Source organism: Corapipo altera, unplaced genomic scaffold, assembly GCF_003945725.1.
Source record: "Corapipo altera isolate COAL_440 unplaced genomic scaffold, ASM394572v1 45, whole genome shotgun sequence".
Lineage (NCBI taxonomy): Eukaryota > Metazoa > Chordata > Aves > Passeriformes > Pipridae > Corapipo > Corapipo altera.
Genome location: NW_020884877.1, coordinates 2,229,776 through 2,244,390, shown reverse-complemented (window position 1 = coordinate 2,244,390; position 14,615 = coordinate 2,229,776). Strand labels below are relative to the sequence as shown.

Below are 14,615 nucleotides of genomic sequence, written 5' to 3'. Positions count from 1 at the left end.
CTTCTACTAACTCTTATCATAGTCTCAAAAATCACATACTTGTGCTGGAAAGAGTGGTTGATAAATTATTATAGTCTGTTTATTCTTTAAATGGTGATTGCTTTTCAGCCAGGCATGGGTCTGATTTTTATGTGCTTTTAGTTCATGATGTAATTTTTCTCCTAGTAACTCATCTTGTTATCCCTGATGTTCCAATGCCAAGTACTGTCAAATGCATGATGGCTGTTCTGACTGGATGCTGGGTCCTCAAGTTTGAATGTAAGTATTAATAGGTGGGATTCTTTGGGGTTTTTAACCAGAAATTTTAGATGGGATTCCAGAAAAAAATTTTTCTCAACAACTGCCCTAATGTCAATACTATCTTAACATAAAGTGTGAGGGTTGTGGGGTTTTTTTTCTTTTTTTTTTTTTTAAATCTCCTGAATGACAAGAAATTTAGTTAGTATAACTACTGCTTTCTTGTTAAATGAGTGCATTTCATCATCAGATGTGTTGGGTGGGTCATGGCCTGAGTATCAGTGGGGAGGGAATTTCTTCACTGCTGTATTAAAATGGATTTGGAAGATTCTAGAAAATATCCTGGGAGAGGGGAGAGGATTTCTTGTCAGCATTTGCCATTAGAATTGATAGGAAACTTTGGCTTACTTGGAGTATAGTCAAGGGCTGTTGGAAGAAAGCTTACATATAAGCTGAGACTGTTGAAGGTTTTAACTTCTAACCCAAGTTGCAGGTTGTTCTGATGTCATCTTTCATGCAATCTGTAACTAGTTTTTATACAGTGTATACTTTTTTATACAGCTGTTCTGTGGACTTAGACCCCAATTCTGCATTTTATTCATTCTCTCTGATGTATTTCTTAGTATCTGCTCTCACAGTAGTTGCAAAAGCCATCTTCTTCCCCTTGACCTTTATGGCTAAGTCCCTTTAGCTAATAAGTACACTACAAATGAGTTAATTATCCATGGGAAACTCACAGGCAAATTTCATTCCAGTTTTCTACTGTGTGACTAAACATCAGAATATGAGGACTCCTTAATGGTCTAAATTTTCCAGCCACTAATGTTTATGAAGGCACTGTTCAAAGCCTCAAAAGCTGCATACTAGTTTTTGAACTAAAGCACATCATCAACTTGAACACTGGACTCAGAGTGTTCATTTGGCTTCCAGACAGTTTGTTCCATGCTTTTTTTTTTTTTTTAAAGGATCTGTTGAATTAGTGTCCCTTTAAATGCTTTCTGCAACTCCTATGGTGGCTTTTGTGGCCTTACAGGCATTTGCAGAAGGGAAACACTGTGTTGCCTCTGTGTTCTTACAACTAGGAGTAGCTTCTCGTTGAATGTGTAACAGAGAAACACTGTTTATGTTTCAGCAAGCAGATGGATTTCATAACCTCCAGATATTTTGTTGGGAAGCAGAAGGGAGGTGGTTTCCTCTTTGGATGTAGGGATGCAGCAGGAAGCTTGGAAAGCCTAGAAGTGCTGTTTGGGTCCTTTGATGGGAAAGGGTGTGTTCGTGTCCTCTGGAACAATAACCTGTTTAACTAAGACTGAATAACCTGTTTCTGTGGTGAGTCACTTTGCAGGTTCTTGGCTTCACTCAGTTCAGAAGGCCTGCACACATTCTGTCATATACTAGAGTGGCTTTCCTTTATTTCATTTTATTGGCTTGCTAGTCAGATGCTTAGAAAAATTGAGTGGTAGAGGAAGATTTAATTAGTGAGACCTCACTTCAAGACTTTGTGGAAGAATTTTTACACTTAAAAGTGATTTGAAAAGAAAAAAAAATAAGTGAAACAGTCTGAGGGTTATTCAGGGAATATTTTTATGTTTTTTGTTGGCAGCTGAGTTTTATTTGATGTTGTTAGTACTGATTAGTACAATCCTGACTGCTAATGCTCCCAGCTTAGTAAGCAACATACTACTTAAAAGCGAGTGATTCTCCTCCCTAGTGGGGAATGTTAGTAATAACTCATGGGGTCTGATGCAGCTAAGTGCCTATAATTAACAGCACCACTCCATCTGTTCCCACCAGTCTGTTATCAGTCTTCTTCAGAGTCATTACAAGTTAAAGATTGTTATAACAAATAATGGGACTCCTGCTGATGGAACATTTGTCTAGGAAAAAGAGGTCTTTGCCTTTCTCTTCCATGATTTCTGTCCTAATTTATTGTGGCTTTTTTGACTTCTCTTCGGATAAGTTTCCTTAAATGTGATGCAAATAAACTTCCAAAAGTATGAGCATATTCTGGTTATGTAATAAATTCAAGAAGCTGTTATGGTTCACTGTTCTAAAGTGAACTCATGTTGAAAAACTTCACTAAAATATTTGAAAAAACAAAGCTCAGTGAGGCACTTAATGAAGTGCTGACTATACATAAGTGAGTATTTGAAATTTTTTTTTAGCACAAGGTAAGCTGCACTTGACTTTTATTTCTAAAGTTATATTTATAGCCTAAACATTATACCACTTTCTACAAAAAAATCAGAAAAGAGTGTTGCAAAAACAGTATTTCATTTGAGAGTCTCTTCTGTTAACTCTTCTGTTCTAGGATGCTAAACTCTGTTTCTCTAATAAAAAGCAACATCCTTCTCTTGAATGATTCTGTGGTGCTTCTGTTTACACGTGTCCCCACCCTCAGACACAGCATCCATTTCTATTGGCAGAGAGGTAATGTGGAATTTTCCAGCAGAGTTTGCACCAAGTGTAAGGCCTCTAAGTATTAAAGAGCCAGGATTTAAGTACATATCTTCAGTTCTGGGATTCCCTTTTGTCTTCAGGTGGAAGATTAGGATCAAAGGATGTCACCACTGAGCAATATTAGATCTTCACAGAAGAAGAATTTCCCCTTACCAGTTGCAGTTCCATCTTTTCCATATCTAATACGCTGTCAGCAGTATATCCACTTCCAAGCAGCACAGAATTCAATTGAGACAGTGTTGTCACTGTGCTCCTTGCCCTTGGCCATATCTTTCACTGGTTTCATTATTTTATTGCCTTCATTATTTCTGGGATGGTAATAGGGCACGAAGTGGCATATCATTATCCTTCTGCAAGTAGACTGAGACAAAGATTCAAGTATCACTGTATTTCCTCTGTGCTTTATGGAGAACGCAGAAGAGTGTAATTAAAACCAGCAGAAGTCTTTAATAGCTTTTCAGCTTGTTTTTTCCTTAAACTTATTGTCATCTGTTAAAGCAGGGAATGAAAAATGATCTCAGTAACGATATGCATTGAAACAAGCTTGTGTCAGTCTTTGCAGCCAAGTGTCTGGCAGAATTCTAAGCATCTGATTGCTCATTCCTTCCTCTGCTTTGCTTACCTGGAGCAGCAGCAATGATTCAGCTCTGATCATTATAAGAATGCAAAAAACCCTGCTTTTCCTGTAAGGACTTGAACAACAGGGAGTTGACTGGAAGGGCTGAGGGACTGCATGACTGACATTTCAAGGTGAAAACATCCTTCTGAATTTCTTGGAGCAATATGCCCATCCTTGTTTAGGCTCTTAGACCAGAGAAGTGCAAAGCTGTCTGAGCTGACTCCTTCTCAGGCCTGACTGTCTCCCTTCCATGCATAAACATCTTTTAAATACCAGGCTGATCCTCAGCAAAGCCCTCCCTCCTTAAAACAGCTCAAAACTTCTGATCACTGGAGTTTCATGCTCGTTCATTTAAAAGCATGTGATGAGTTCCAGAGGATGAGCACTCCCTGTGGAATTTACCCTGACCTTAGGAAGGGCTACCTCCAGTCACTTTGATCAGTCTGGAAGACAGCTGTGGCAAACTGTTTTTTCCAAAGAAGATGGGACACTTGGGGCTTCAAGTGAGGGAATGATTTTCATATCACATGCTCCTAGCTTCTGGGAATTGATGTTTCAGGACTCCCTAAGCATCTGCTCCATCAGGTTTAATAATCATCTGGATTAACTTGTTAACTACTACTCTTAAGCAGATTCACTTCAGTCTCTGCAGCATCTTGTCATTTCCATGTGATGAGAAAACAGACTGCTCTTGTTTCTTGTTCTGTACCTCCATGAAAATCTGTGAGTCTAAAGTTACTTCATAGGCACAGAAGAGACAATATAAACATTCTTTTTTGTGCTGTAGCAGAGGCCAGTAATGCTGTTTATGAAAGCAAATTGAAGCTAGCCATGCCAAATTCCCTGAAGGCTTTCTCTCAGTCCAGAATTCTTCCTTTTCTAGGAAAAAAACCCCACCAAGTTTTACTCAATCTGCATGTAGGTTTTAAAACCCAGTGCAGGCTGAGCTAAGGATGTTCCAGTTGCAGTCTCTACTAGATCTTGGATGTGTGTAGTATTTTATCTGCTTTGTTACTGTCATGTATTTCTAAATTACTTCTAGCCTTTCTAGGAGATTTTTGGGACTAACCTCTGCTCTTTACTTTATTAATGCAAATCCAGCAAAACTCCACTAAGGCTAATTGAGTTACTGAGAGCTACCCCTGGGTATCTGTGGGTTATTAGAACTTGTTCTTGGCAACCAGGTTTTTTTGTACTTCATTCTCTTTAAATTGTTTTTGCTGATGCAGTTAGTTTCATTATAAACCAATAAGACTTACATGAATACAGATTACAGGGCTCTGATCTTAAATTTTGCAAATAATGATTTCTTTTATTTCTAGTACCAGTGGCTATAGTTGTATCAAAGGTCAATTAATGATACCATTAGATTGGACACCCTGTTAACCTGCTTGCTCCTTAGATACTCAGAGGTGAGAAGGTGGGGGCAGCTGCTCAGTGAGGTAATAAGGATCTGTGTAAGCAGTGATGCTTTACTGATCTTCCTAATGAGAGGGAAAAAAATGAGCAGTGCTGTCCTTGCCAGGTGTGGTGGCATCAGGCTGAACACGGATGGATTGAGCTATGGCATTTTCCTGCAGTGCTTTTTGGGGGCTTTAATGAAGGCTTGGGCTTTGCTAGGATTTGGTGTTTATCTCTAGAAATTGCAAGTGTGAAATCAACTGTTTAAGAGGCTTTTAAACTTGTGATGCTCCGTATTTCTGGGGTAGAACTCTGCATGACCCCTCTGCACATGTGATCTTGCCCCAGACCGGCCTTCTGTCAGGCAAGCTTTATCCATGAGTGCTTGCACACTGGAACTGGGCACTGCACACAGCCCTGCTCCGCGTTTGAAATGCCACTTGCCTGGATACAAGCGTTGCCTTTTTGCGGGTGATTGCCCCAACTACCGATTAAACTACAGGGCCATTAACACGTAGTTGCAATAATCACCCTCTTTTCTTTAGGGAAGAGAACATGGTAAATTAATAAACTTGATCAACCTCAAACTTAGAAAGTCCACAGCTCTTGCTACCAATAGTATCAAGGAATAAATCAGAATTGGCTGAGACCCTGGGCAAGTTGAATGTTCTTATTTTATTTTGTAACAGAACAGACTAGCTTTTTAGTCAGGCTTGCCAGTAAAGAATGCACAGACTGTAAATCTGTGGAGGAAAACAACGGAACTGTGGTCTCTGCCCCCTCCTAAAATTACAGATGTCATCTCAAACATAAGTTTGTGTTCCCCTCCATTTTCAGAGACCTTCTTTAAGGCTGCCCTTGTACTTCTAAAGTTTAGTCCTGTTTGAAAATTTTTTTGCATAACTGCTTAAATGTGCATCTCAATTTCAGAAGGGAGGTGGCATGATATTGGTGGTGTCCTGACCACTTTTTAATTAGGATGCTAGCAATTCTTTTTTTTTTTTCAGTCCATTCATTTGACCAGTGTCTTGGTATCAGATTCTCACTGTTGGCTTCTCAATACAGTGCTGAACAAATGAGAGGATAATCTCTGGAGTTTTGGGAATCAGTTTAACATGGCTCCTGTTTGAAGTCAAAGGGCACTGTACTTTGTGTGTAAGGTCAAAAGAGCTTCTGGAAATGTCCCTGTAAAGGTAGCAGAATGATATAGCTGTGAGTAAAGCGTGGAATTTTATTTCTTTTTATATGTCCCTTTAATCAGGATGATACTCAGTCGGATGAAGAGACTATTAAAAGGGAACTGTCATGTTATCCAGCCACTTATACACGTTAGCAGCTTTAAAATTAATAATGCCTACTCCAAGACCTGGGCTATATTGAATGGACTCAGCTTAGCACTCAGTTTTCACAGAAAATAAAATCCCTAACTGCAAAGAAAAATAAACGTTGGAATGGCCTGCAGCATGCTCTAATCTCCTGTTTGTATCCCTACTCCTAAGTGTGAAATTGAGATGTTATTGTTGTTAGCACAAGATCACCTTGTGGTGGCTCTGCCATTTCTTGGAAGAATGATAAAACTGATACATTCCTGGTGATTCCAGATGACATCATAACACAACCAAAGCTGGTTGTGCCCTCTTTGAGAACCTCACTTGGGCTGTTGCATCCAGTTGGAGTCACTGCATCCGAAAATGGTAATGCAGAATCAGTGATTTAGAAGCAAGTGACTTGACAAATTTTGTGTGGAAAAGGGGGAAAAGAACAGGAAAATAAGAACCTTTTGTTTAGACAAATGCATAATGAATTAGGTAGAAACACAACTTGAGTCCTATGTTGTTTTATCTCAAATAAGAGAACAGGGGCATATTTCCCTTTTATTTCTTTTTGTCTTATGATATATAACTCCTTTAATTATTTAATACAAAATCTGTGGTATGTAGGAGTCCCTGAAGGGAAATGAACCACTTGGGAAGAAATCAGTCTGAACATTTGCAGTTAAAGGACATATGCTGGTCTCTATCACTGAAATCATTTTGATTTCTGTCTTCTAGTTAGGAATCCTTCCTCCATGGATAGATATTCCGTCACTGGTGTAAACACCTTCCTCAAACACTGGTTGCTACTGCATCAGTGTTCTGAGCACACAGGTAGGTGTGGTTCTGATGCCACAACGTGGTGTTTGCCTCATTTCCCTGTGCCCCAAAGGCCCTCCTTTCCTGTTGCAGTGTTCGTGTTGGCTCTTTCCAAGGTATTTTCTTGGTTCAGATGGGCTGTTGATGGTAGGATTGCCAGGAAGGGTGTTGAAGCCTGAAACACCAGCTCTTCTGAGCTTGAGGATTCCAGTGACTTAGTTTTTTCTCACCTGTGTGTAGACAAAGTGTTAGAGGAGATGGCTTGAAATGCCTCTGATCACAACAGTTCCGAAAGGCAACTGTTCTTTACCCATCAAATGTGACAAGATCCATGTGTCAGAGCAAGTTCTACGTCTTGCATGAAAAATATGTTCAGTAATTGAAAATTTCCATCAGCAAAAAAAAGCATCTGGAACCTGTTGCTCCACAAAGGGGTGGGTGTGTATGCCTAACAGCGTTGCCTTTAACATTTATGGCAAAGGAAAACACCTGGGCATTGAAAACTTATGTTCATGGCTTTTTATCCTATCTGGAATACATAGCTTTTGTGCCACAGATCTGTTAAGACACAGATCTGACCTGTTTCTAGCTGGTAAAAGCAAGTTAAAATTCATGAGACTGCTGATCATGCAACCACTGGCTAGGAATGGGCTGTTGACATGTTTCCAGTTTTTTAGGGGAATACATGCCAGCCTGGTGGTTCTCGTAGACACAGTGAGAACAGGACACAGATGAGTCTTTCTTGCTCTCTTGGAGGATTGTCATTATGTGTGACAAGGAACTTTAGGGATTCAGGTTCCTAGGAGGGCCTGGCAGTGTGAAGTGGACTGACGTGTGTGCAAAACAGATATCACTGGTTTTGCATTCTCCAATGCAGGCAATTCCCCTAACACTAGTCACTTCCCTGACAATTTATTTTTTTTCAGGCAAGTAGCAGTACAAAAAGACATTGTAGTCTTTTGTAGTCATTCAGTCTTTTATTACTTCTGTATCACATTTGCTTCATTTACTGATGCTGGTACTGGATGCTCAATTTGTGATGTACTTATTGTATAAAAACCTCATCTCTGTAGTGAAAGTCCTTGAAATCAAGCTTTTGATGGCAGATTGAAATAAAACATGTTCTTAATGAATGGACAGTTCTGTTCTTAAGACTAGATGAGACTGTTTTTCCTTTATTGTAACTGGCACCCATTAATATCTGTATTTTCTTGGAAGAAAAGAATAACAGTGTAAGTTAGAGGCACATTGACAGAGGAAGTCTCGTTGAATTGTGGTGATTTAAAATAAATAAATAAAATGTGAAATAGCTTTTAGATTTATTTTTGAGCTACGAGTACTTGAAATTAAGTTATCAGTATTCATTGCTGTTATCAATAATGAATATGGAAGTTGCTTTTCCAGAAAATACATGACTAGGTTTGCCCTTCTAGTTCATGGTAATTTTCCTTGAAGGAATGAACAAGTGCAAATAATCAATCTGATACTTGTACATGGAGGGAGGTATTTGCTGTAGGGTTCAACCAGTTGTGGTTTTATGTAGGGGTTTATCTTTTTTGATGCAAGTACATTGGAGGACTTCTGCTGAAATGTGATTCCCATTGCATTTTGTGAGTTGCAGCAAATTACTCAGAGTTTTCTTTCAATATCTCTCTGGATTAGATACTCCTGTCTACTGACCTCTTACTGCCACGGCATCCAAGTACCTTTGTCAGTGAGACTTCTCTTGTAGCCTTGGGCTTTCTTCCTTTTTTGGATCAACCCCCCACACTTCACTTCTGATTTTGTTCAGTTTATGTTTTTTAGGTACCATGGGTTTCATATTTGCCCAGTGCAGATAAGTTGCCTGAATTAGAAATGCTGTGCAAGGAGTGAGGTGCTATAAAAGTTACAGCCTTGTCCACATTGTAAATCCTCATGGAACCGTTTCCAAAATCAGCTTTGCAAACTTTTTCTTGGGTCATTTTTATTAATGAGTGCAATGTACATTCAGGCAAGATGTTCCACCCTTGAGTGGGTGGCCACTGCAATCCCTGCCTCTGGATGAGGTCAGGTAGTGCGTTTAAGGGACGTTAGAGATACATTAACATCAACCCATTATTGGAAAAAATAACTGACCTTAAAACAAGGTAAAAACATGTCAACTCTGAAAGACAATCTCATTATGCAGCAGTGGTAACAGGAATGAATGCTACTGTTAAACCCCAGCATAAATCTCCAGTTCGTGCTGATCTTGGAGACCTTGAAATCCCATCTGATTTGTTATTTGAGGCAGCTTTGTGCTGGCTTTGTAATTGGTCTTTATCAGACAATTGCTTCCATTCCATAACTGCAACGTGGGTTCTACACGCTGGCTTCAAGCTTCCAAATGATCAGCAATTTGACATTTGACATTAAGTGGTTGACCTTTAGTGGGTAAGAGGAAGAGCTAATAATTCCTAGTGTTTATAGCACTGATTTTAGTGTGATATTACTTCTCTCCGTCTCACTTGCATCTTCAGCCGCTGCTGTAAATTTTTTCGAGTTTAAAAGCAAATTGCTAAAGCACACAGGCTTTGATGCTCGTGTGGATGGAATGTGATGCATCGTGGGTGATTATTTTATGTTAGCACAACCCCTTAGTCCCTAAAATGACGTGCAAGCCTGTCTTAAAACCTGAGCTCTCTAATTTTTGCTTTCTTTATTGTTTTTTTTTCCTAGGGGTCCGAGCCTGTCTGCAAACCTCAGCTCGAGAACAAGAAGAGAAGTATGAAATCCAAGGTGGCCCCCAAAGAGGGCGGCTCAACAGAGAGCAGCTGGTGGGTTTTATTGCTCCAGCCAGCCCATATTAATGACCTTTGGTTCGTGCAGTTCTGCCCTTTGCCACGTGCGAAAGTGCAGAAGATGTAAAATTTTAATGTGGTCTTGTACAGAAATTTGATTAAGTGCAAGGTGATCCGAGGAACTGTGAACACCCATACAGCTGTCAGTTTTCTGTGTTAGGGGGATGTTGCTGTAACCTTGTCAGGGCAACACTGTATTACACTTGTGGAAGAAGCTGATGGGACAGGGAGTGATGCTGCTTTGGCCTTCTCTGCTCAGCTTTAGAACCTAATTCTGAGAGTTGAAAAAAAAATGTTTTTATTACTATTTGTTTCCATTTAGGGCCACTTTTATATTTAACTGGGTTCATTTCTGGTTACTTGCTGGATTACACAGGAGAATTCATTAACTGCATTGTAACAGTAGCTGTAAATATTCCTAACTCATAGTTCAAACCCCGTTGTGCTGGAAAGTAAACAGAAGCAAGAATTTACCACGTAAGCAAGCTTTTCTTGATTGCATTCTTACAGTGAGAACCTTGCATGTTAAGTTGCTGCTCTAGTTTCCAGTGTTGGTTATTTTAAATCATTGGTTTTTTAATGCACTGATTTTTCCTTTCCACTTTTTTTCCTCTCTGCTCAGTTGCCAAGTCTTGTATTTATACTAATTTTTTTTTTTTCCCCCCTCCACTTAGCTTCCTAAGTTGTTTGATGGATGCTACTTCTATTTTTTGGGCTCTTTCAAACGTCACCAGAAGAGCGATCTCGTGGAGCTGGTCAGAGCAGCAGGAGGACAGATCCTGGTGAGGCAGCCGAAGCCGGACAGCGACGTGACGCAGACGATCAACACGGTGTCGTACCACGCGGAGCCCTCCTCCGACCAGAGGTTCTGCACTCAGTACGTCATCTACGACGTGGCCTCCAAGTTCAGGCCCGAGAAAACCCGGCAGGGCAAGGTGTGGATGGCCCCCTCCAGCTGGCTCATAGACTGCGTGATGTCATTTCAGCTCCTGCCCGTCCAATGAGTGTCAGCGTCTCGGGAGCGAGGCTTTGGAATGTGGGCAGTCTTGACCTGGCAAACCTGGTCTGAAGCTGTGACTTGTGTTTTGGATTCAGGAGAGCTTTGGGCATTTAAGTGAGTCCCTAGGATTGCTGATAGGCTGGAATAAGTGAACGTACAGTGGAGGAGAGAATTGAAAAACGTACCTTGCCTTATTTAGTATGCTTTATATTTGCATTGAACTTAATAAATGCTTAATGAGTAATCACTGACATTTTGTAACTAAGATTTTGCAAAATGAAACCCTTTGCTTTCTTGATTTGTAGGCGATAGACCCCATTTATGTTGTGTTTAATATCCACTGACAAGGATCTACTGTATGTGCCAAGATTTCCCAGGCCAGAATTTGTATTTTTTAAAAGAGAGGACTCCATGCATTTGAACCTGTGTAGACATCTTGTGTCAGGTGACACGTGATGTTTATTACAGCTTCTTACAGCTGAATTTTGCTGGAAATTCTTGGCGTGGGATAAGTCTCGTAGAAATCAGAGTTGAACTAATGGCTTGAATTCATCTGGAAGCAGACAATTTTTGAGAACACTATATTTAAAAATCTTGATTAAGAATTTCCTTATTTTGTAGAAAGATGAATGCTTTTCTCACTTCTGTCCTCATTCATACTTGTAAATGTGTAACTTGAATTTCATTCTATTTTCTTAAGGTTTTGAAGCATTGGGTTCCTTATTAAATTATTATAATAAATATTTCTGTAAGTATGGATGGTTATTATCATGGTTACTTTGAGGAAAAAACTTTAATGATTGCAAAAGAATCATGTCTCACTTGGCACAGTTGTACCTAAGCAGCTTGCTATGCTGGAGCAATATTTGATTCTTTCATATTTGTTACAATATTTCATGTAATTGGTCATAAGTTACTGTCAGAATTTTCAGCCCTCACTCTGTGCTCTCACCTAATGTCTTGTATCTTTTGTGAATTCATAATTGAAAAATGGTGTCTTATAATAATATACTATGATAGTCGTGGGATAAACCAGAGTTTTCTGTGTTTGCTTTCGTTTTGCTCCTGATAATGAAACTTTTTGTGTGCAGTAAGTTTGGAGTGTCTTATTGCATGAGCTTGGCTGCAGAATAAGTACATGTCCCATACATATCTCAACAGGTAAAGGAAAATACTTTTCTGTGAGCTTGGGCAGCTGTGAAGATCACTTGTCACACTGAAGAGCTGCTTTTGCAGATGAAGAGAGCTGTGTTCTGTAACCATTGTCCCTGGAGAGCCTGTGCCAGTTCTCAGTATGCTCTGTACAGCTCCTAGTACTCTCCAGGTAGGACAGGTACAATTTTCACCTTGAGTAGCTGGAGTATCTTGATCTATCCCTTATGCCAGACTGAGCCATTGCTCTTCACTGGATGCAGGACTCATTAACAAATGGAGCAGCCCACGGGATAAGTGTGCTGTGGGTTTTTGAGCAGATAAACACTGGCAGCAAATGAGGGGCCGAGTCGATACCCTGTGAGTTGGGTCGTTTGTTTTAACAATTGTAGCACATTTTAACTTGGCATTTCATAGCACATCAATATACCTAATGCAATGTTCTTTGCAAAAGTAGCAGTGAATCTCTGCAAAATTCTGAAGAATGGAGCTTTTCTGCTCTGTACTAGGAAGAAATTTGGCCCATCAGTAATCCTGTTCTCTGTCCTAAAGGAGAGGCAGCACGTTTACAGATTTTAAGAGCTATTTTTCCTTGGCAGATGAAAAGAAACTCTGTTAAAAAATTACCATTAATGTTTTTTTTTTAAGCCCTGCTCTGAACCTCTTCAATGTTCCTTTGAATCAAGTTGTGTTATCAAGCAGAGTTTCTATCAAATCGCATTAAGAATCCCTCTATATCACACTGAGGGGAGATCCTTACCCAAGATTAACTCTGGCCCACCTCCTTCAGGTCTCTGCAGGGATTCAGAGTGTGATCAGTATATGCAGATACAGACTTGAAGAGCCTCACAGTAGGTTTGATCCCAGAGTTACAGCAGGTGCCAATCATCACTAAAGCAATGTGTAAGTACACAAAAGTAAGAGGTCAGTGACACAGATCCTGCTTAATTTGCTCCTGCTAATTTTTGGAAGCAGAGGGATAGCACCCTGTCTAAAAAGGGCTTACAGTAAGGATACATCAAGCCCCTTAATCCACTGAATGGATTTTGGCTCCTGAAAGCAAGAGTATAAAATCATGAAGCATGTGGATCGTTTCTTTCTTCTAGCCCAAAAGCAAGGGTGCATTAAAGGAAGGTAGTAGGAGGCAAGCTCAAAATAACGAGGTATTTCAGGCAGTGTGAGAGACTTGAGGCACTGATGGCCACAGTAGCCTGGCATAGTCTGAGGCAGGGAGTGGATGAGTTTATCAATCTGTTAAAGGTTAATAAAGAACCTTAGCTGTAACATGAATTTATACTAGCATTCTCCTGCTAACCTGCATGTACTTAATGTGCACTGATGACTGGGGCATCTCATGGAAACATAGAATGGTTTGGGTTGAAGGGACCTTAAAGATCATCCAGTGATCATTACCTCATGTGAAGAGATAGGAAGTACAGGACTTGCATTCTGGATTATGGGTATTTTTATTGATCGGAAATACTGTGAATCACTGAATGGTTTGGGCTGGAGTGGACCCCAAAGTCCAGCTTGTTCCAAGCCCTGTGGACAGACTCACCTTCCCCTAGACCAGGTTGCTCCAAGCCAAGGACCAATCTGGCCTTGAACACTTCCAGGGATGGGGCAGCTACAGCTTCTCTGGGCAACCTGTGCCAGGGCCTCACTGCCCTCACAGGGGAGAATTCCTTCCTCAGGCTAATGATTTTCAGGCATCTTCCCTTGAAAATTACCTGTTTCTCATAATGACCTAGTTCATCTGGGACACTCGGTAACACCTTGAATAGCAGTGCCTGGGGCTCAGTGACATCAGTTTAACAACTCTAACAGTTAATAGAAGATAATATTTTTAATCTTTTTGAGTGATGTTGCAATATTTCTGCAAGTGATTTAGGGGAACAACAGGCAACCAAGCAGTATAAAACAGTAGCTGGTTTTGCTCTCAAATCAGAATTGGCATGCCTGGGAGGTGCTGGGGCTCTGTTGTCTTGCAGTCCTCTTCTGCATGACAGCAAGCATGGGAGGGTCCAAAGACGTGCATCTTTCTAGTAACTAAGATGTCAGCAAGTGCTTCACCAGCTGGCACCTACCCAGCTTGAACTAAAGCCCCTCTCTTCTGCTCCATCCCAAGCTCTGAGTGAGGTTGGACCTGACAGGCTCTGTGGGACCCAACATGGTTATCCCTGATCAGCCTGGGCAAGGCTCATGGAAGGAGTGAATGACTGAAGGGAATTAATTCAAGGGAAGGAATAATCCTAGGTGGGGGATTGAAGCTGTTTGTATTCCCTGCCTAGTTCACGTGCCTTGTTTAATACCAGACTTACTCTGGAGCAGTTATTTTTTGCTGCAGTCTTCCAGCAGATTCACATTTTGGCTAATGAAGCTCCTGCAAACGTTCTGCTCAGGACAAAGCTGTCTGCATGGAAGCCACAGCCTGTTGTAAAACTTCACACTGGTGTGGGTTATTTGGGGAAAATGTATAAACACAGAGATCATCTGGTCCCCCTGCCTGTGCTTGCTGTGCTGCTTCCAGTTCCTGTGGGCTGGCTTTGCTGCCAGGGTGGGAGAGGGAAGGGGGAAAGTCCATTTAGAGCTGCCAGCCCTGCAGTACCGACAGAGCTGCTGGGCAGGAGCTGTTCTGGCCTGTCCTGTGGATCAGCTGCACTGCCAGCAAAGTCTGGGTAGCAGCATCTTGGCATCTTGTTGAGGACAGGTCCATGAAACAGCAGAACAAAGCTTTTCTTTTTTCCTACTCGAGCTACTTTGTACTTCAGTGCTGGAGGATCACCTGGAAA

General features: G+C 40.8%; 1 protein-coding gene across 2 annotated transcripts in view; it reads left to right on the top strand.

The window, feature by feature from the left end:
• The window catches only part of BARD1 (BRCA1 associated RING domain 1), a 41,797-nt gene extending 30,032 nt beyond the window's left edge, over positions 1-11,765 (top strand). Inside the window, exons 9-11 of one of the 2 annotated variants that reach the window (XM_027637508.1) lie at positions 166-258; positions 9,550-9,647; positions 10,406-11,765. In XM_027637508.1, coding sequence (XP_027493309.1) covers positions 166-258; positions 9,550-9,647; positions 10,406-10,675 — 461 coding nt within the window. In that variant the 3' untranslated portion in view covers positions 10,676-11,765. Of the gene's footprint in view, positions 1-165; positions 259-9,549; positions 9,648-10,345 lie in introns of both variants that reach the window. The other variant, XM_027637507.1, reaches the window with a different exon arrangement.
• The last annotated feature ends 2,850 nt before the right edge of the window (positions 11,766-14,615 follow it).